Genomic DNA, 24000 nt, shown 5'->3' with positions numbered 1-24000 from the left:
ACATTATCTACCATCCCCCTGTTGATGTCCTCCTAACATTATCTACCATCCCCCTGTTGATGTTATAACATTATCTACCATCCCCCTGTTGATGTCCTCCTAACATTATCTACCATCCCCCTGTTGATGTCCTCCTAACATTATCTACCATCCCCCTGTTGATGTCTACTAACATTATCTACCATCCCCCTGTTGATGTTATAACATTATCTACCATCCCCCTGTTGATGTCCTCCTAACATTATCTACCATCCCCCTGTTGATGTTATAACATTATCTACCATCCCCCTGTTGATGTCCTCCTAACATTATCTACCATCCCCCTGTTGATGTCCTCCTAACATTATCTACCATCCCCCTGTTGATGTCCTCCTAACATTATCTACCATCCCCCTGTTGATGTTATAACATTATCTACCATCCCCCTGTTGATGTCCTCCTAACATTATCTACCATCCCCCTGTTGATGTTATAACATTATCTACCATCCCCCTGTTGATGTCCTCCTAACATTATCTACCATCCCCCTGTTGATGTTATAACATTATCTACCATCCCCCTGTTGATGTCCTCCTAACATTATCTACCATCCCCCTGTTGATGTCCTCCTAACATTATCTACCATCCCCCTGTTGATGTCCTCCTAACATTATCTACCATCCCCCTGTTGATGTTATAACATTATCTACCATCCCCCTGTTGATGTTATAACATTATCTACCATCCCCCTGTTGATGTCCTCCTAACATTATCTACCATCCCCCTGTTGATGTCCTCCTAACATTATCTACCATCCCCCTGTTGATGTTATAACATTATCTACCATCCCCCTGTTGATGTCCTCCTAACATTATCTACCATCCCCCTGTTGATGTCCTCCTAACATTATCTACCATCCCCCTGTTGATGTCCTCCTAACATTATCTACCATCCCCCTGTTGATGTTATAACATTATCTACCATCCCCCTGTTGATGTCCTCCTAACATTATCTACCATCCCCCTGTTGATGTCCTCCTAACATTATCTACCATCCCCCTGTTGATGTCCTCCTAACATTATCTACCATCCCCCTGTTGATGTTATAACATTATCTACCATCCCCCTGTTGATGTCCTCCTAACATTATCTACCATCCCCCTGTTGATGTCCTCCTAACATTATCTACCATCCCCCTGTTGATGTCCTCCTAACATTATCTACCATCCCCCTGTTGATGTCCTCATAACATTATCTACCATCCCCCTGTTGATGTCCTCCTAACATTATCTACCATCCCCCTGTTGATGTCCTCCTAACATTATCTACCATCCCCCTGTTGATGTCCTCCTAACATTATCTACCATCCCCCTGTTGATGTTATAACATTATCTACCATCCCCCTGTTGATGTCCTCCTAACATTATCTACCATCCCCCTGTTGATGTTATAACATTATCTACCATCCCCCTGTTGATGTCCTCCTAACATTATCTACCATCCCCCTGTTGATGTTATAACATTATCTACCATCCCCCTGTTGATGTCCTCCTAACATTATCTACCATCCCCCTGTTGATGTTATAACATTATCTACCATCCCCCTGTTGATGTCCTCCTAACATTATCTACCATCCCCCTGTTGATGTTATAACATTATCTACCATCCCCCTGTTGATGTCCTCCTAACATTATCTACCATCCCCCTGTTGATGTCCTCCTAACATTATCTACCATCCCCCTGTTGATGTCTATAACATTATCTACCATCCCCCTGTTGATGTTATAACATTATCTACCATCCCCCTGTTGATGTCCTCCTAACATTATCTACCATCCCCCTGTTGATGTCCTCCTAACATTATCTACCATCCCCCTGTTGATGTTATAACATTATCTACCATCCCCCTGTTGATGTTATAACATTATCTACCATCCCCCTGTTGATGTCCTCCTAACATTATCTACCATCCCCCTGTTGATGTTATAACATTATCTACCATCCCCCTGTTGATGTTATAACATTATCTACCATCCCCCTGTTGATGTCCTCCTAACATTATCTACCATCCCCCTGTTGATGTTATAACATTATCTACCATCCCCCTGTTGATGTCCTCCTAACATTATCTACCATCCCCCTGTTGATGTTATAACATTATCTACCATCCCCCTGTTGATGTCCTCCTAACATTATCTACCATCCCCCTGTTGATGTTATAACATTATCTACCATCCCCCTGTTGATGTCCTCCTAACATTATCTACCATCCCCCTGTTGATGTTATAACATTATCTACCATCCCCCTGTTGATGTCCTCCTAACATTATCTACCATCCCCCTGTTGATGTTATAACATTATCTACCATCCCCCTGTTGATGTCCTCCTAACATTATCTACCATCCCCCTGTTGATGTTATAACATTATCTACCATCCCCCTGTTGATGTCCTACTAACATTATCTACCATCCCCCTGTTGATGTTATAACATTATCTACCATCCCCCTGTTGATGTCCTCCTAACATTATCTACCATCCCCCTGTTGATGTCCTCCTAACATTATCTACCATCCCCCTGTTGATGTCCTCCTAACATTATCTACCATCCCCCTGTTGATGTCCTCCTAACATTATCTACCATCCCCCTGTTGATGTCCTCCTAACATTATCTACCATCCCCCTGTTGATGTTATAACATTATCTACCATCCCCCTGTTGATGTCCTCCTAACATTATCTACCATCCCCCTGTTGATGTTATAACATTATCTACCATCCCCCTGTTGATGTCCTCCTAACATTATCTACCATCCCCCTGTTGATGTCCTCCTAACATTATCTACCATCCCCCTGTTGATGTCCTCCTAACATTATCTACCATCCCCCTGTTGATGTTATAACATTATCTACCATCCCCCTGTTGATGTTATAACATTATCTACCATCCCCCTGTTGATGTTATAACATTATCTACCATCCCCCTGTTGATGTCCTCCTAACATTATCTACCATCCCCCTGTTGATGTTATAACATTATCTACCATCCCCCTGTTGATGTTATAACATTATCTACCATCCCCCTGTTGATGTCCTCCTAACATTATCTACCATCCCCCTGTTGATGTCCTCCTAACATTATCTACCATCCCCCTGTTGATGTCCTCCTAACATTATCTACCATCCCCCTGTTGATGTTATAACATTATCTACCATCCCCCTGTTGATGTTATAACATTATCTACCATCCCCCTGTTGATGTCCTCCTAACATTATCTACCATCCCCCTGTTGATGTCCTCCTAACATTATCTACCATCCCCCTGTTGATGTCCTCCTAACATTATCTACCATCCCCCTGTTGATGTCCTCCTAACATTATCTACCATCCCCCTGTTGATGTCCTCCTAACATTATCTACCATCCCCCTGTTGATGTCCTCCTAACATTATCTACCATCCCCCTGTTGATGTTATAACATTATCTACCATCCCCCTGTTGATGTTATAACATTATCTACCATCCCCCTGTTGATGTTACTAACATTATCTACCATCCCCCTGTTGATGTCCTCCTAACATTATCTACCATCCCCCTGTTGATGTTATAACATTATCTACCATCCCCCTGTTGATGTCCTCCTAACATTATCTACCATCCCCCTGTTGATGTCCTCCTAACATTATCTACCATCCCCCTGTTGATGTCCTACTAACATTATCTACCATCCCCCTGTTGATGTTATAACATTATCTACCATCCCCCTGTTGATGTTATAACATTATCTACCATCCCCCTGTTGATGTCCTCCTAACATTATCTACCATCCCCCTGTTGATGTCCTCCTAACATTATCTACCATCCCCCTGTTGATGTCCTCCTAACATTATCTACCATCCCCCTGTTGATGTTATAACATTATCTACCATCCCCCTGTTGATGTCCTCCTAACATTATCTACCATCCCCCTGTTGATGTTCTAACATTATCTACCATCCCCCTGTTGATGTCCTCCTAACATTATCTACCATCCCCCTGTTGATGTTATAACATTATCTACCATCCCCCTGTTGATGTCCTCCTAACATTATCTACCATCCCCCTGTTGATGTCCTCCTAACATTATCTACCATCCCCCTGTTGATGTCCTCCTAACATTATCTACCATCCCCCTGTTGATGTTATAACATTATCTACCATCCCCCTGTTGATGTCCTCCTAACATTATCTACCATCCCCCTGTTGATGTCCTCCTAACATTATCTACCATCCCCCTGTTGATGTCCTCCTAACATTATCTACCATCCCCCTGTTGATGTTATAACATTATCTACCATCCCCCTGTTGATGTCCTCCTAACATTATCTACCATCCCCCTGTTGATGTCCTCCTAACATTATCTACCATCCCCCTGTTGATGTCCTCCTAACATTATCTACCATCCCCCTGTTGATGTCTACTAACATTATCTACCATCCCCCTGTTGATGTCCTCCTAACATTATCTACCATCCCCCTGTTGATGTCCTCCTAACATTATCTACCATCCCCCTGTTGATGTCTATAACATTATCTACCATCCCCCTGTTGATGTTATAACATTATCTACCATCCCCCTGTTGATGTCCTCCTAACATTATCTACCATCCCCCTGTTGATGTCCTCCTAACATTATCTACCATCCCCCTGTTGATGTCCTCCTAACATTATCTACCATCCCCCTGTTGATGTTATAACATTATCTACCATCCCCCTGTTGATGTCCTCCTAACATTATCTACCATCCCCCTGTTGATGTCCTCCTAACATTATCTACCATCCCCCTGTTGATGTTACTAACATTATCTACCATCCCCCTGTTGATGTTATAACATTATCTACCATCCCCCTGTTGATGTCCTCCTAACATTATCTACCATCCCCCTGTTGATGTTATAACATTATCTACCATCCCCCTGTTGATGTTATAACATTATCTACCATCCCCCTGTTGATGTCCTCCTAACATTATCTACCATCCCCCTGTTGATGTCCTCCTAACATTATCTACCATCCCCCTGTTGATGTTATAACATTATCTACCATCCCCCTGTTGATGTTATAACATTATCTACCATCCCCCTGTTGATGTCCTCCTAACATTATCTACCATCCCCCTGTTGATGTCCTACTAACATTATCTACCATCCCCCTGTTGATGTTATAACATTATCTACCATCCCCCTGTTGATGTCCTCCTAACATTATCTACCATCCCCCTGTTGATGTCCTCCTAACATTATCTACCATCCCCCTGTTGATGTTATAACATTATCTACCATCCCCCTGTTGATGTTATAACATTATCTACCATCCCCCTGTTGATGTCCTCCTAACATTATCTACCATCCCCCTGTTGATGTCCTCCTAACATTATCTACCATCCCCCTGTTGATGTCCTCCTAACATTATCTACCATCCCCCTGTTGATGTTATAACATTATCTACCATCCCCCTGTTGATGTCCTCCTAACATTATCTACCATCCCCCTGTTGATGTCCTCCTAACATTATCTACCATCCCCCTGTTGATGTCCTCCTAACATTATCTACCATCCCCCTGTTGATGTTATAACATTATCTACCATCCCCCTGTTGATGTCCTCCTAACATTATCTACCATCCCCCTGTTGATGTTATAACATTATCTACCATCCCCCTGTTGATGTTCTAACATTATCTACCATCCCCCTGTTGATGTTATAACATTATCTACCATCCCCCTGTTGATGTCCTCCTAACATTATCTACCATCCCCCTGTTGATGTCCTCCTAACATTATCTACCATCCCCCTGTTGATGTCCTCCTAACATTATCTACCATCCCCCTGTTGATGTTATAACATTATCTACCATCCCCCTGTTGATGTTATAACATTATCTACCATCCCCCTGTTGATGTTATAACATTATCTACCATCCCCCTGTTGATGTCCTCCTAACATTATCTACCATCCCCCTGTTGATGTCCTCCTAACATTATCTACCATCCCCCTGTTGATGTCCTCCTAACATTATCTACCATCCCCCTGTTGATGTTATAACATTATCTACCATCCCCCTGTTGATGTTATAACATTATCTACCATCCCCCTGTTGATGTCCTCCTAACATTATCTACCATCCCCCTGTTGATGTCCTCCTAACATTATCTACCATCCCCCTGTTGATGTTATAACATTATCTACCATCCCCCTGTTGATGTCCTCCTAACATTATCTACCATCCCCCTGTTGATGTCCTCCTAACATTATCTACCATCCCCCTGTTGATGTCCTCCTAACATTATCTACCATCCCCCTGTTGATGTTATAACATTATCTACCATCCCCCTGTTGATGTCCTCCTAACATTATCTACCATCCCCCTGTTGATGTCCTCCTAACATTATCTACCATCCCCCTGTTGATGTCCTCCTAACATTATCTACCATCCCCCTGTTGATGTTATAACATTATCTACCATCCCCCTGTTGATGTCCTCCTAACATTATCTACCATCCCCCTGTTGATGTCCTCCTAACATTATCTACCATCCCCCTGTTGATGTCCTCCTAACATTATCTACCATCCCCCTGTTGATGTCCTCCTAACATTATCTACCATCCCCCTGTTGATGTCCTCCTAACATTATCTACCATCCCCCTGTTGATGTCCTCCTAACATTATCTACCATCCCCCTGTTGATGTCTACTAACATTATCTACCATCCCCCTGTTGATGTTATAACATTATCTACCATCCCCCTGTTGATGTCCTCCTAACATTATCTACCATCCCCCTGTTGATGTTATAACATTATCTACCATCCCCCTGTTGATGTCCTCCTAACATTATCTACCATCCCCCTGTTGATGTTATAACATTATCTACCATCCCCCTGTTGATGTCCTCCTAACATTATCTACCATCCCCCTGTTGATGTTACTAACATTATCTACCATCCCCCTGTTGATGTCCTCCTAACATTATCTACCATCCCCCTGTTGATGTTATAACATTATCTACCATCCCCCTGTTGATGTCCTCCTAACATTATCTACCATCCCCCTGTTGATGTCCTCCTAACATTATCTACCATCCCCCTGTTGATGTCCTCCTAACATTATCTACCATCCCCCTGTTGATGTTATAACATTATCTACCATCCCCCTGTTGATGTCCTCCTAACATTATCTACCATCCCCCTGTTGATGTTATAACATTATCTACCATCCCCCTGTTGATGTTATAACATTATCTACCATCCCCCTGTTGATGTCTACTAACATTATCTACCATCCCCCTGTTGATGTCCTCCTAACATTATCTACCATCCCCCTGTTGATGTCCTCCTAACATTATCTACCATCCCCCTGTTGATGTTATAACATTATCTACCATCCCCCTGTTGATGTCCTACTAACATTATCTACCATCCCCCTGTTGATGTCCTCCTAACATTATCTACCATCCCCCTGTTGATGTCCTCCTAACATTATCTACCATCCCCCTGTTGATGTTATAACATTATCTACCATCCCCCTGTTGATGTTATAACATTATCTACCATCCCCCTGTTGATGTCCTCCTAACATTATCTACCATCCCCCTGTTGATGTCCTCCTAACATTATCTACCATCCCCCTGTTGATGTTATAACATTATCTACCATCCCCCTGTTGATGTCCTCCTAACATTATCTACCATCCCCCTGTTGATGTTATAACATTATCTACCATCCCCCTGTTGATGTCCTCCTAACATTATCTACCATCCCCCTGTTGATGTTATAACATTATCTACCATCCCCCTGTTGATGTCCTCCTAACATTATCTACCATCCCCCTGTTGATGTTATAACATTATCTACCATCCCCCTGTTGATGTCCTCCTAACATTATCTACCATCCCCCTGTTGATGTTATAACATTATCTACCATCCCCCTGTTGATGTCCTCCTAACATTATCTACCATCCCCCTGTTGATGTTATAACATTATCTACCATCCCCCTGTTGATGTCCTCCTAACATTATCTACCATCCCCCTGTTGATGTCCTCCTAACATTATCTACCATCCCCCTGTTGATGTCCTCCTAACATTATCTACCATCCCCCTGTTGATGTTATAACATTATCTACCATCCCCCTGTTGATGTCCTCCTAACATTATCTACCATCCCCCTGTTGATGTCCTCCTAACATTATCTACCATCCCCCTGTTGATGTCCTCCTAACATTATCTACCATCCCCCTGTTGATGTCCTCCTAACATTATCTACCATCCCCCTGTTGATGTCCTCCTAACATTATCTACCATCCCCCTGTTGATGTCCTCCTAACATTATCTACCATCCCCCTGTTGATGTCCTCCTAACATTATCTACCATCCCCCTGTTGATGTTATAACATTATCTACCATCCCCCTGTTGATGTCCTCCTAACATTATCTACCATCCCCCTGTTGATGTCCTCCTAACATTATCTACCATCCCCCTGTTGATGTCCTCCTAACATTATCTACCATCCCCCTGTTGATGTCCTCCTAACATTATCTACCATCCCCCTGTTGATGTCCTCCTAACATTATCTACCATCCCCCTGTTGATGTCCTCCTAACATTATCTACCATCCCCCTGTTGATGTCCTCCTAACATTATCTACCATCCCCCTGTTGATGTCCTCCTAACATTATCTACCATCCCCCTGTTGATGTCCTCCTAACATTATCTACCATCCCCCTGTTGATGTTATAACATTATCTACCATCCCCCTGTTGATGTCCTCCTAACATTATCTACCATCCCCCTGTTGATGTCCTCCTAACATTATCTACCATCCCCCTGTTGATGTCCTCCTAACATTATCTACCATCCCCCTGTTGATGTCCTCCTAACATTATCTACCATCCCCCTGTTGATGTCCTCCTAACATTATCTACCATCCCCCTGTTGATGTCCTCCTAACATTATCTACCATCCCCCTGTTGATGTCCTCCTAACATTATCTACCATCCCCCTGTTGATGTTATAACATTATCTACCATCCCCCTGTTGATGTCCTCCTAACATTATCTACCATCCCCCTGTTGATGTTATAACATTATCTACCATCCCCCTGTTGATGTCCTCCTAACATTATCTACCATCCCCCTGTTCTAGGTACATAAGTTCCTCCATAAAAACTTTGACCTGGTGCGTCAGGATGTTCTGGAGCTGTTCAGTGGGAGTAAAAACCGCATGGTGTCCAACCTGTTCCTCAAACACAGCGAGGGTCTGGCGTCTCAGCAGCGTTCCGCCGCCAGGAGGGGCTCCACGGCCCGCCGCCTCACCGGCAACACCGTCAGCGCCAAGTTCCAGAGCAGTCTGCAGGACCTGGTGGAGAAGATGGAGAGGTCAGGGTTCTAGCATTATACTGCCTACCCTACTGGGCACAGAAAATTCAACGTCTATTCCACGTTGAAACGATGTGTGGCCAATTGATAGGATCTAGTTTTCAAAATTCTAGGGTTCTGTGATTCTGAGTTCTACGATTTCTAGGGTACTATGTTCGGCATTCTATGGTTCTAATTTTAGGGTTCTGTGGTTCTGAGTTCTACGATTTCTAGGGTACTATGTTCAGCATTCTATGGTTCTAATTTTAAGGTTCTGGGTGTCCGAGTTCTGTGGTTCTAGAGTTCTGAGTGCAGCATTCTAGGGTTCTACATTCAGCATGCTAAGGATAAAGGTTCTAAGTGTGTCTCTCCAGATGTAACCCTTAGGGTTCTACATTCAGCATGCTAAGGATAAAGGTTCTAAGTGTGTCTCTCCAGATGTAACCCTTAGGGTTCTACATTCAGCATGCTAAGGATAAAGGTTCTAAGTGTGTCTCTACAGATGTAACCTTAGGGTTCTACATTCAGCATGCTAAGGATAAAGGTTCTAAGTGTGTCTCTCCAGATATAACCCTTAGGGTTCTACATTCAGCATGCTAAGGATAAAGGTTCTAAGTGTGTCTCTACAGATGTAACCCTTACTTTGTACGCTGCATCAAACCAAACCAACACAAGGAGCCGGGCCAGTTTGATTTGGAGCTGGTGAAGACTCAGCTACGTTACTCTGGTATCCTGGAGACCATACGCATCAGGAAGGAGGGATACCCAATCAGAATACCCTTCTACCAATTCCTCAACAGGTGGGTCACATGACAGGACGTCACAGCCTTTAGTGGCATCACTCACCTATTTGCTTTTGGCGGCCCAGACTAATAATATGCCATAGCTCTCTGTTGTTCAGGGCAGTGTTGTCCAGTGTTGTCCATGAATCTCTCCTATGGTCTTCTAGGAGGTGATAAGTTCTCTGGTCTGAGACCAGTGTTGTCCATGAATCTCTCCTGTGGTCTTCTAGGAGGTGATAAGTCCTCTGGTCTGAGACCAGTGTTGTCCATGAATCTCTCATGTGGTCTTCTAGGAGGTGATAAGTCCTCTGATCTGAGACCAGTGTTGTCCATGAATCTCTCCTGTAGTCTTCTAGGAGGTGATAAGTCCTCTGGTCTGAGACCAGTGTTGTCCATGAATCTCTCCTGTAGTCTTCCAGGAGGTGATAAGTTCTCTGGTCTGAGACCAGTGTTGTCCATGAATCTCTCCTGTGGTCTTCTAGGAGGTGATAAGTCCTCTGGTCTGAGACCAGTGTTGTCCATGAATCTCTCCTGTGGTCTTCTAGGAGGTGATAAGTCCTCTAGTCTGAGACCAGTGTTGTCCATGAATCTCTCCTGTGGTCTTCTAGGAGGTGATAAGTCCTCTGGTCAGAGACCAGTGTTGTCCATGAATCACTCCTGTAGTCTTCCAGGAGGTGATAAGTCCTCTGGTCTGAGACCAGTGTTGTCCATGAATCTCTCCTGTGGTCTTCTAGGAGGTGATAAGTTCTCTGGTCTGGGACCAGTGTTGTCCATGAATCTCTCCTTTGGTCTTCTAGGAGGTGATGAGTCCTCTGGTCTGAGACCAGTGTTGTCCATGAATCTCTCCTGTGGTCTTCTAGGAGGTGATAAGTCCTCTGGTCTGAGACCAGTGTTGTCCATGAATCTCTCCTGTGGTCTTCTAGGAGGTGATAAGTCCTCTGGTCTGAGACCAGTGTTGTCCATGAATCTCTCCTGTGGTCTTCCAGGAGGTGATAAGTTCTCTGATCTGAGACCAGTGTTGTCCATGAATCTCTCCTGTAGTCTTCTAGGAGGTGATAAGTCCTCTGGTCTGAGACCAGTGTTGTCCATGAATCTCTCCTGTGGTCTTCCAGGAGGTGATAAGTTCTCTGGTCTGAGACCAGTTTTGCCCATGAATCACTCCTTTTGTCTTCCAGGAGGTCGTTGCTCATTCTGAGTTTCCTGGCAGGATATCTTTAAGAGACCAGGAACCATGTTGCTGTACTATGTCTAAAGAGTGCATGTTCCTCAGGTACAAGGCGTTGCTGTGTCTAAAGGAGGTACCTCCAGCGGACGGGGAGACCTGTGTTGAGATGATCCATAAACTCTGTCCTGTTAAACCTGGAACATACCAAGTAGGAGTTACCAAGGTGAGGAGGGGTGGGGGGGGGGGGGGGGGGGGGGCTGTGTTGAGATGATCCATAAACTCTGTCCTGTTAAACCTGGAACATACCAAGTAGGAGTTACCAAGGTGAGGAGGGTTGGGGGGGGCTGTGTTGGGATGATCCATAAACTCTGTCCTGTTAAACCTGGAACATACCAAGTAGGAGTTACCAAGGTGAGGAGGGTTGGGGGGGGCTGTGTTGGGATGATCCATAAACTCTGTCCTGTTAAACCTGGAACATACCAAGTAGGAGTTACCAAGGTGAGGAGGGTTGGGGGGGGCTGTGTTGGGATGATCCATAAACTCTGTCCTGTTAAACCTGGAACATACCAACTAGGACTTACAACAGTGAGCTGCCAGAAGAGAAGAAGAGGACTGGCCACCCCTCGGAGCCTGTTTCCTTTATAGGGTTCTTCCTGCTTCTTCCAAGGTTCTTTACGGTTCTTCCTAGGTTCTTTCTGATTCTTCCTAGGTTCTTCCTAGGATATTCCTGGTTCTTCCTAGGTTCTTAATGGTTCTTCCTAGGTTCTTTTCTGATTCTTCCTAAGTTCTAACCTAGGATATTCCTGGTTCTTCCTAGGTTCTTTATGGCTCTTCCTAGGTTCTTTTCTGATTCTTCCTAGGTTCTTCCTAGGATATTCCTGGTTCTTCCTAGGTTCTTCCTGGGTTCTTTCTGGTTCTTCCTAGGTTCTTTTCTGATTCTTCCTAAGTTCTAACCTAGGATATTCCTGGTTCTTCCTAGGTTCTTCCTGGTTTTTCCTAGTTTTTTTCTTGTTCTTCCTAGGTTTTTCCTAGGATATTTCCTGGTTCTTCCTAGGTTCTTCCTGGGTTCTTTCTGGTTCTTCCTAGGTTCTTTCTGGTTCTTCCTGGTTCTTTTTGGTTCTTCCTGGTTCTTCCTAGGTTCTTTCTGGTTCTTCCTGGTTCCTCCTAGGTTCTTCCTGGTTCTTCCTACCCACTGTGGCTCTGCATTGCTTGCTCTGTGGGGTTTTAGGCTGGGTAACTGTAAATGACTGATGGAAAAAGGGGCTTCATAAGATACATTGCATTTGATTAATTTGAAGATGAGGGTCATCGCAGGGTATTGCAGGCTTGGTCTACAAAGATAAAAAATCACAATCCTCCAACCCCTTTCCATGTGTGGAATGGATGTGGGTTTGGCTAGGTCAAAATTTTTTTTAAATCACAAAAGCTCTGACGAAGGCCGTGAGTCCGATACGTAAAGCTTATTAAAGATCAGTGATACTATCAGGGGCAGTGTACCGGTTTCCTTTTTCCTTCGTCATTTTCATTTCTCTTGTTCAACTGTTGCTATGGCACCTGCAAAAAAAAGTTTGCTCAGATGTGTGAGTGCCTTTTGAATTTTGGTCTACAAAGATAAAAATCACAATCGTTGGATGGACAATTATGGTGAATCTAATTGTCGGTGTGTAGAGCGGTCATGACATTTGGTCAGCTGGTGATTGGAACTTCTACATTTTAAAAAGTCTAATACATCCATGCAATACAGCCTACACCATCACACTAAATACATTGATTTTAGACAGGTCTAAAGAAACATGATATGAAGAAAATGTAGTCTGTTTCAGAAGAACGGAATAGCATCTTAGGTCTTGATCTGGCTATCAAATGTATTTATATAGCCCTTCTTACATCAGCTGATGTCACAGAGTACTGTAGAGAAACCCAGACTAAAACCCCAAACAGCTAGTAATGCAGGTGTAGAAGCACGGTGGCTAGGAAAAACTCCCTAGAAAGGCCAAAACCTAGGAAGAAACCTAGAGAGGAACCAGGCTATGAGGGGTGGCCAGTCCTCTGCTGGCTGTGCCGGGTGGAGAATATAACAGAACATGGCCAAGATGTTCAAATGTTCATAGATGACTAGCAGGGTCAAATCTTATGCCATATGGCTGTGGGTTACACTAGTTCATTTAGCAGACCAGATTTGCTTAGAATTCCTTGGCATTATTTTATAGTTTTAATTTATAGTATGAAGAATATAATTGAACATAGTTAAATAAAATAGACAGGATGTTTTCTCCGAGCGATTTGAGGAAGTGCGCCACGTGGCTATTCTGTGTTGACCAGTAAACAAAGAAATATGTTCTCTTACAGTGCCTTCAGAAAGTATTCAGACCCACATTTAAAATGTTTTTTAAAACCTCATCAATCTACACACAATATCCCATAATGACAAAGCAAAAACATATATTTTTAAATTTTTTGCAATTTTGTTTTATTTTTATGATTGAGACCCTTTACTCGGTACTTTGTTGAAACACCTTTGGCAGCTACAAGCTTGGCACACCTGTATTTGGGGTTTCTCGAGCGGCGCAGCGGTCTAAGGCACTGCATCTCAGTGCTAGACGCGTCACTACAGACACCCTGGTTCGAATCCAGCTGTATCACAACCGACCGTGATGGAGAGTCCCATAGGGACATAGTTCACAGTTGTCCCAGCGTCGTCCGGGTTTAGCCGGGGTAGTCATTGTACATAAGAATGTGTTCTTAACTGACAAGAGGAGTTGGAGTGGAAGGGTGATCTAGTGTTCCCATGTGTAGATGTTCCTGAAGGAGCAGCTGTTGGAGTGGAAGGGGGATCTAGTGTCCCCATGTGTAGATGTTCCTGAAGGAGCAGCTGTTGGAGTGGAAGGGTGATCTAGTGTTCCCATGTGTAGATGTTCCTGAAGGAGCAGCTGTACCAGCTGTTGGAGTGGAAGGGTGATCTAGTGTCCCCATGTGTAGATGTTCCTGAAGGAGCAGCTGTACCAGCTGTTGGAGTGGAAGGGTGATCTAGTGTCCCCATGTGTAGATGTTCCTGAAGGAGCAGCTGTTGGAGTGGAAGGGTGATCTAGTGTTCCCATGTGTAGATGTTCCTGAAGGAGCAGCTGTATCAGCTGTTGGAGTGGAAGGGTGATCTAGTGTCCCCATGTGTAGATGTTCCTGAAGGAGCAGCTGTACCAGCTGTTGGAGTGGAAGGGTGATCTAGTGTCTCCATGTGTAGATGTTCCTGAAGGAGCAGCTGTTGGAGTGGAAGGGTGATCTAGTGTCCCCATGTGTAGATGTTCCTGAAGGAGCAGCTGTTGGAGTGGAAGGGTGATCTAGTGTTCCCATGTGTAGATGTTCCTGAAGGAGCAGCTGTTGGAGTGGAAGGGTGATCTAGTGTTCCCATGTGTAGATGTTCCTGAAGGAGCAGCTGTACCAGCTGTTGGAGTGGAAGGGTGATCTAGTGTCCCCATGTGTAGATGTTCCTGAAGGAGCAGCTGTACCAGCTGTTGGAGTGGAAGGGTGATCTAGTGTCTCCATGTGTAGATGTTCCTGAAGGAGCAGCTGTTGGAGTGGAAGGGTGATCTAGTGTCCCCATGTGTAGATGTTCCTGAAGGAGCAGCTGTACCAGCTGTTGGAGTGGAAGGGTGATCTAGTGTCCCCATGTGTAGATGTTCCTGAAGGAGCAGCTGTACCAGCTGTTGGAGTGGAAGGGTGATCTAGTGTTCCCATGTGTAGATGTTCCTGAAGGAGCAGCTGTACCAGCTGTTGGAGTGGAAGGGTGATCTAGTGTCCCCATGTGTAGATGTTCCTGAAGGAGCAGCTGTTGGAGTGGAAGGGTGATCTAGTGTCCCCATGTGTAGATGTTCCTGAAGGAGCAGCTGTTGGAGTGGAAGGGTGATCTAGTGTCCCCATGTGTAGATGTTCCTGAAGGAGCAGCTGTACCAGCTGTTGGAGTGGAAGGGTGATCTAGTGTTCCCATGTGTAGATGTTCCTGAAGGAGCAGCTGTTGGAGTGGAAGGGTGATCTAGTGTCCCCATGTGTAGATGTTCCTGAAGGAGCAGCTGTACCAGCTGTTGGAGTGGAAGGGTGATCTAGTGTCCCCATGTGTAGATGTTCCTGAAGGAGCAGCTGTACCAGCTGTTGGAGTGGAAGGGTGATCTAGTGTCCCCATGTGTAGATGTTCCTGAAGGAGCAGCTGTACCAGCTGTTGGAGTGGAAGGGTGATCTAGTGTTCCCATGTGTAGATGTTCCTGAAGGAGCAGCTGTACCAGCTGTTGGAGTGGAAGGGTGATCTAGTGTCCCCATGTGTAGATGTTCCTGAAGGAGCAGCTGTACCAGCTGTTGGAGTGGAAGGGTGATCTAGTGTCTCCATGTGTAGATGTTCCTGAAGGAGCAGCTGTACCAGCTGTTGGAGTGGAAGGGTGATCTAGTGTCCCCATGTTTAGATGTTCCTGAAGGAGCAGCTGTTGGAGTGGAAGGGTGATCTAGTGTTCCCATGTGTAGATGTTCCTGAAGGAGCAGCTGTACCAGCTGTTGGAGAGGAAGGGTGATCTAGTGTTCCCATGTGTAGATGTTCCTGAAGGAGCAGCTGTTGGAGTGGAAGGGTGATCTAGTGTCCCCATGTGTAGATGTTCCTGAAGGAGCAGCTGTACCAGCTGTTGGAGTGGAAGGGTGATCTAGTGTTCCCATGTGTAGATGTTCCTGAAGGAGCAGCTGTTGGAGTGGAAGGGTGATCTAGTGTCCCCATGTGTAGATGTTCCTGAAGGAGCAGCTGTACCAGCTGTTGGAGTGGAAGGGTGATCTAGTGTTCCCATGTGTAGATGTTCCTGAAGGAGCAGCTGTTGGAGTGGAAGGGTGATCTAGTGTCCCCATGTGTAGATGTTCCTGAAGGAGCAGCTGTTGGAGTGGAAGGGTGATCTAGTGTCTCCATGTGTAGATGTTCCTGAAGGAGCAGCTGTTGGAGTGGAAGGGTGATCTAGTGTTCCCATGTGTAGATGTTCCTGAAGGAGCAGCTGTTGGAGTGGAAGGGTGATCTAGTGTTCCCATGTGTAGATGTTCCTGAAGGAGCAGCTGTTGGAGTGGAAGGGTGATCTAGTGTCTCCATGTGTAGATGTTCCTGAAGGAGCAGCTGTTGGAGTGGAAGGGTGATCTAGTGTTCCCATGTGTAGATGTTCCTGAAGGAGCAGCTGTACCAGCTGTTGGAGTGGAAGGGTGATCTAGTGTTCCCATGTGTAGATGTTCCTGAAGGAGCAGCTGTACCAGCTGTTGGAGTGGAAGGGTGATCTAGTGTCCCCATGTGTAGATGTTCCTGAAGGAGCAGCTGTACCAGCTGTTGGAGTGGAAGGGTGATCTAGTGTCCCCATGTGTAGATGTTCCTGAAGGAGCAGCTGTACCAGCTGTTGGAGTGGAAGGGTGATCTAGTGTTCCCATGTGTAGATGTTCCTGAAGGAGCAGCTGTACCAGCTGTTGGAGTGGAAGGGTGATCTAGTGTCCCCATGTGTAGATGTTCCTGAAGGAGCAGCTGTATCAGCTGTTGGAGTGGAAGGGTGATCTAGTGTCCCCATGTGTAGATGTTCCTGAAGGAGCAGCTGTACCAGCTGTTGGAGTGGAAGGGTGATCTAGTGTCTCCATGTGTAGATGTTCCTGAAGGAGCAGCTGTACCAGCTGTTGGAGTGGAAGCGGGATCTGGTGTTCCACGTGGCTGCCGTGACGATGCAGCGTTACACACGGCTCTACTTCATCAGGAAGAAACGGAACAAGTTCCGAAGCACCATGATTCAACTACAGAGCTGCTGTAGAGGACACCTGGCCAGGTAACACACACACACACACACACACACCGCTACAACACCATGATTCAACTACAGAGCTGCTGTAGAGGACACCTGGCCAGGTAACACACACACACACACACACACACACACACACACACCGCTAAAACACCATGATTCAACTACAGAGCTGCTGTAGAGGACACCTGGCCAGGTAACACACACACACACACACACACCGCTTAAACACCATGATTCAACTACAGAGCTGCTGTAGAGGACACCTGGCCAGGTAACACACACACACACACACACACACACACACACACACACACACACACACACACACACACACACACACACACCGCTAAAACACCATGATTCAACTACAGAGCTGCTGTAGAGGACACCTGGCAAGGTAACACACACACACACACACACACACACCGCTAAAACACCATGATTCAACTACAGACCTGCTGTAGAGGACACCTGGCAAGGTAACACACACACACACACACACACACACACACACACACACACACACACACCGCTAAAACACCATGATTCAACTACAGAGCTGCTGTAGAGGACACCTGGCAAGGTAACACACACACACACACACACACACACACCGCTAAAACACCATGATTCAACTACAGACCTGCTGTAGAGGACACCTGGCAAGGTAACACACACACACACACACACACACACACACACACACACACACACACACACACACACACACACACACACCGCTAAAACACCATGATTCAACTACAGAGCTGCTGTAGAGGACACCTGGCAAGGTAACACACACACACACACACACACACACACACACACCGCTAAAACACCATGATTCAACTACAGAGCTGCTGTAGAGGACACCTGGCAAGGTAACACACACACACACACACACACACACACACACACACCGCTAAAACACCATGATTCAACTACAGAGCTGCTGTAGAGGACACCTGGCAAGGTAACACACACACACACACACACACACACACACACACACACACACACCGCTAAAACACCATGATTCAACTACAGACCTGCTGTAGAGGACACCTGGCAAGGTAACACACACACACACACACACACACACACACACACACACACACACACACACACACACACACACACATACACACACCGCTACAACACCATGATTCAACTACAGACCTGCTGTAGAGGACACCTGGCAAGGTAACACACACACACACACACACACACACACACACACACACCGCTAAAACACCATGATTCAACTACAGACCTGCTGTAGAGGACACCTGGCAAGGTAACACACACACACACACACACACACACACACACACACACCGCTAAAACACCATGATTCAACTACAGACCTGCTGTAGAGGACACCTGGCAAGGTAACACACACACACACACACACACACACACACACACACACACACACACACCGCTAAAACACCATGATTCAACTACAGACCTGCTGTAGAGGACACCTGGCCAGGTAACACACACACACACACACACACACACACACCGCTAAAACACCATGATTCAACTACAGAGCTGCTGTAGAGGACACCTGGCAAGGTAACACACACACACACACACACACACACACACACACACACCGCTAAAACACCATGATTCAACTACAGACCTGCTGTAGAGGACACCTGGCAAGGTAACACACACACACACACACACACACACACACACGCACACACACCGCTAAAACACCATGATTCAACTACAGACCTGCTGTAGAGGACACCTGGCAAGGTAACACACACACACACACACACACACACACACACACACACACCGCTAAAACACCATTATTCAACTACAGACCTGCTGTAGAGGACACCTGGCAAGGTAACACACACACACACACACACACAGACAGATGTACTCACACACTTTTTTCCTTCTGTAAAGTTCTTACGGTTTTGTCCAATCAAACCCTGTCTCTCTCTCTGTAAACAGCCAATCAGAGCATGTTGCTCTGTCAACAGTTTATCGGAGCTTGTCGCTCTCTAAATAGCCAATCAGACTCTGTCTCTCTGTAAACAGGAAGAGGTTTGCTCTGAAGAGGAAGTACCTCATCAAGTTCCGTTCCATCGTGTTGCTCTACATCAACCGTCGAAGCTTTATGAAGGTAACACACACACACACACACACACACACACACACACACACACACACACACACACACACACACACACACACACACACACAGCAGGGTGTGAAACAGAAGGGATGGAGGGACTGAGTGAAGTGTTTAATGTTTGAGTTCCTTTCAGGCGGAGATCGAGCCAATCAGGAGAGCTGAGGAGGAGTTTAGGAGGATAGAGGAGGTAAAGACCACGCCCCTTTCCTTCTGACTCCACCTCTGATTGGTTAAGATTAGTATTACCACAGCCAATCAGGAGAGCTGAGGAGGAGTTCAGAATACTAGAATACTAGAATACTATAATAATAGAATACTAGAATACTTGAATAATAGAAAAATAGAATACTAGAATACTAGAATAATAGAATAATAGAATACTGGAATAATAGAATAATAGAATAATAAAATACTAGAATAATAGAATAATAGAATAATAGAATAATAGAATACTAGAATACTGGAATAATAGAAAAATAGAATACTAGAATAATAGAATACTAGGATAAGAGCGTCTGCTAAATGACTTAAATGTAAAATGTAAATGTAAATAATAGAATACTAGAATAATAGAATAATAGAATAATAGAATAATAGAATACTAGAATAATAGAATAATAGAATAATAGAATACTAGAATAATAGAATACTAGAATAATAGAATAATAGAATACTAGAATAATAGAATAATAGAATAATATAATAGAAGAATAGAATAATAGAATAATAGAATAGAAGAATAGAATAATAGAATAATAGAATACTAGAATAATAGAATAATAGAATAATAGAATACTAGAATAATAGAATACTAGAATAATAGAATACTAGAATAATAGAATACTAGAATACTAGAATAATAGAATAATAGAATAATAGAATACTAGAATAATAGAATAATAGAATACTAGAATACTAGAATACTAGAATACTGGAATAATAGAATAATAGAATAATAGAATAATAGAATAGAAGAATAGAATAATAGAATAATAAAATACTAGAATACTGGAATAATAGAAAAATAGAATACTAGAATAATAGAATACTAGAATAATAGAATACTAGAATAATAGAATACTAGAATAATAGAATAATAGAATACTAGAATAATAGAATACTAGAATAATAGAATACTAGAATAATAGAATACTAGAATAATAGAATAGAATAATATAATAGAAGAATAGAATAATAGAATAATAGAATAGAAGAATAGAATAATAGAATAATAGAATACTAGAATAATAGAATACTGGAATAATAGAATACTAGAATAATAGAATACTAGAATAATAGAATACTAGAATAATATAATAATAGAATAATAGAATAATAGAATAATAGAATAATAGAATAATAGAATACTAAAATAATAGAATAATAGAATACTGGAATAATAGAATACTAGAATAATAGAATACTAGAATAATAGAATACTAGAATAATAGAATACTAGAATAATAGAATACTAGAATAATAGAATACTAGAATAATAGAATAATAGAATACTAGAACAATAGAATAATAGAATAATAGAATACTAGAATAATAGAATACTAGAATACTAGAATAATAGAATAATAGAATAGAATAATATGTTAGAATAATAGAAGAATATAATAATATGATATAATAATAGAATAGAATAATATAATAGAAGAATAGAATAATAGAATAATAGAATAGAAGAATAGAATAATAGAATAATAGAATAATAGAATACTATAATAATAGAATACTAGAATAATAGAATACTAGAATAATAGAATACTAGAATAATATAATAATAGAATAATAGAATACTAGAATACTAGAATAATAGAATACTAGAATAATAGAATACTAGAATAATAGAATAATAGAATACTAGAATAATAGAATAATAGAATAATAGAATAATAGACTTATAGAATAATAGACTTATAGAATAATAGGACTCTATAATAAAATAATACTAGAATAATAGAATACTTGTATAATAGAATACTAGAATAATAGAATAATAGAATACTAGAATAATAGAATAATAGAATACTAGAATAATAGAATACTAGAATAATAGAATACTAGAATAATAGAATACTAGAATAATAGAATAATAGAATAATAGATTAATAGAATAATAGAATACTAGAATAATAGAATAATAGAATACTAGAATAATAGAATACTAGAATAATAGAATACTAGAATAATAGAATAATAGAATAATAGAATAATAGACTTATAGAATAATAGGACTCTATAATAAAATAATACTAGAATAATAGAATACTTGTATAATAGAATACTAGAATACTAGAATACTAGAATAATAGAATACTAGAATAATAGAATACTAGAATACTAGAATAATAGAATAATAGAATACTAGAATAATAGAATAATAGAATAATAGAATACTAGAATAATATAATAATATAATAATAGAATAATAGAATAATATAATAATAGAATAATAGAATACTAGAATAATAGAATACTTGTATAATAGAATACTAGAATAATATAATAATAGAATACTAGAATAATAGAATAATAGAATACTAGAATACTAGAATAATAGAATACTAGAATACTAGAATAATAGAATACTAGAATACTAGAATACTAGAATAATAGAATAATAGAATAATAGAATACTAGAATAATAGAATAATAGACTTATAGAATAATAGGACTCTATAATAAAATAATACTAGAATAATATAATACTATAATAATAGAATACTAGAATACTAGAATAATAAAATAATTCGGGGCTAAATTCCAGCTAAACATGGAGAGGACAGTTAGGCCTATCGTCAACCAATCCTCTTAAATCATTCGGGGCTAAATTCCAGCTAAACTTGGAGAGGACAGTTAGGCCTATCGTCAACCAATCCTCTTAAATCGTTCGGGGCTAAATTCCAGCTAAACTTGGAGAGGACAGTTAGGCCTATCGTCAACCAATCCTCTTAAATCGTTCGGGGCTAAATTCCAGCTAAACATGGAGAGGACAGTTAGGCCTATCGTCAACCAATCCTCTTAAATCGTTCGGGGCTAAATTCCAGCTAAACTTGGAGAGGACAGTTAGGCCTATCGTCAACCAATCCTCTTAAATCATTCGGGGCTAAATTCCAGCTAAACTTGGAGAGGACAGTTAGGCCTATCGTCAACCAATCCTCTTAAATCGTTCGGGGCTAAATTCCAGCAAAACATGGAGAGGACATTTGAATATTTTAAATGTGGTAACTCTAGCTAAGATCTGAACCCTTGACTGACCCCTGACCTCTAACCTCTAACCCCTCTGTGTAGGAGATGGCCAACAGAGAGGTGGTGAACGTTACAACTCTGCCCATCCCTGCTGAGCTGGGGTTTCTGCTGCAGGCTACCGCAGGTAGGCTATTATCCTGTATAACACACTAGCTCTGTTCCAGCTCCTCACATCTCTCTGTGTGTCTAGGTGGCAGGGAGCTCCACTCTGAGTATCTAGCTCTGGTCCATCTCCTCACATCTCTCTGTGTGTCTAGGTGGCAGGGAGCTCCACTCTGAGTGTCTAGCTCTGGTCCATCTCCTCACATCTCTCTGTGTGTCTAGCTCTGGTCCATCTCCTCACATTTATCTGTCTAGCTCTGGTCCAGCTCCTCACATCTCTCTGTGCGTCTAGGTGGCAGGGAGCTCCACTCTGAGTGTCTAGCTCTGGTCCAGCTCCTCACATCTCTCTGTGTGTCTAGGTGGCAGGGAGCTCCACTCTGAGTGTCTAGCTCTGGTCCATCTCCTCACATCTCTCCATGTATCTAGGTGGTAAGGAGCTCCACTCTGAGTGTCTAGCTCTGGTCCATCTCCTCACATCTCTCTGTGTGTCTAGGTGGCAGGGAGCTCCACTCTGAGTGTCTAGCTCTGGTCCATCTCCTCACATCTCTCTATGTATCTAGGTGGTAAGGAGCTCCACTCTGAGTGTCTAGCTCTGGTCCATCTCCTCACATCTCTCTGTGTGTCTAGCTCTGGTCCATCTCCTCACATTTATTTGTCTAGCTCTGGTCCATCTCCTCACATCTCTCTGTATATCTAGGTGGTAAGGAGCTCCACTCTGAGTGTCTAGCTCTGGTCCATCTCCTCACATCTCTCTGTGTATCTAGGTGGTAAGGAGCTCCACTCTGAGTGTCTAGCTCTGGTCCATCTCCTCACATTTATGTGTCTAGCTCTGGTCCATCTCCTCACATCTCTCTGTGTGTCTAGGTGGTAAGGAGCTCCACTCTGAGTGTCTAGCTCTGGTCCAGGCCCCAAAGGTCCAGGTGGATCCTCAGCTGACTCTGCCGCTGGACATCAACAACTACCTCATCACTCACTACATACGGACCATCTTCAGGGTGAGAACACACCGTTATTAAAACCTGTGGTTGATGTTGAGCTCAGTGTTCAGTCGGTGAATCCGTGTTGATGTTGAGCTCAGTGTTCAGTTGGTGAATCCATGTTGATGTTGAGCTCAGTGTTCAGTTGGTGAATCCGTGTTGATGTGTGTTTGATGTTGAGCTCAGTGTTCAGTTGGTGAATCCGTGTTGATGTGTGTTTGATGTTGAGCTCAGTGTTCAGTTGGTGAATCCGTGTTGATGTTAAGCTCAGTATTCAGTTGGTGAATCCATGTTGATGTTGAGCTCAGTGTTCAGTTGGTGAATCCGTGTTGATGTTGAGCTCAGTGTTCAGTTGGTGAATCCGTGTTGATGTTGAGCTCAGTGTTCAGT

General features: G+C 42.8%; 1 protein-coding gene across 1 annotated transcript in view; it reads left to right on the top strand.

Annotated features, from left to right (window-relative positions):
• LOC129844828 (unconventional myosin-XV-like) overlaps window positions 1-24000 on the top strand; it is a gene marked incomplete at its 5' end in the record, with an annotated part of 213858 nt that overhangs the window by 52116 nt on the left and 137742 nt on the right. Inside the window, 8 exons of the mRNA XM_055912976.1 lie at window positions 9156-9388; window positions 9997-10167; window positions 11420-11537; window positions 16955-17130; window positions 19177-19261; window positions 19407-19460; window positions 22574-22655; window positions 23498-23628. Of these exons, the coding sequence (XP_055768951.1) occupies window positions 9156-9388; window positions 9997-10167; window positions 11420-11537; window positions 16955-17130; window positions 19177-19261; window positions 19407-19460; window positions 22574-22655; window positions 23498-23628 (1050 nt within the window). The remainder of the gene's footprint in view (window positions 1-9155; window positions 9389-9996; window positions 10168-11419; window positions 11538-16954; window positions 17131-19176; window positions 19262-19406; window positions 19461-22573; window positions 22656-23497; window positions 23629-24000) is intronic.

Source organism: Salvelinus fontinalis, unplaced genomic scaffold (assembly GCF_029448725.1).
Source record: "Salvelinus fontinalis isolate EN_2023a unplaced genomic scaffold, ASM2944872v1 scaffold_0235, whole genome shotgun sequence".
Classification (NCBI taxonomy): domain Eukaryota; kingdom Metazoa; phylum Chordata; class Actinopteri; order Salmoniformes; family Salmonidae; genus Salvelinus; species Salvelinus fontinalis.
The sequence above is the reverse complement of the archived record's forward strand: the minus strand, read 5'-3'. Positions and strand labels throughout refer to the sequence as shown.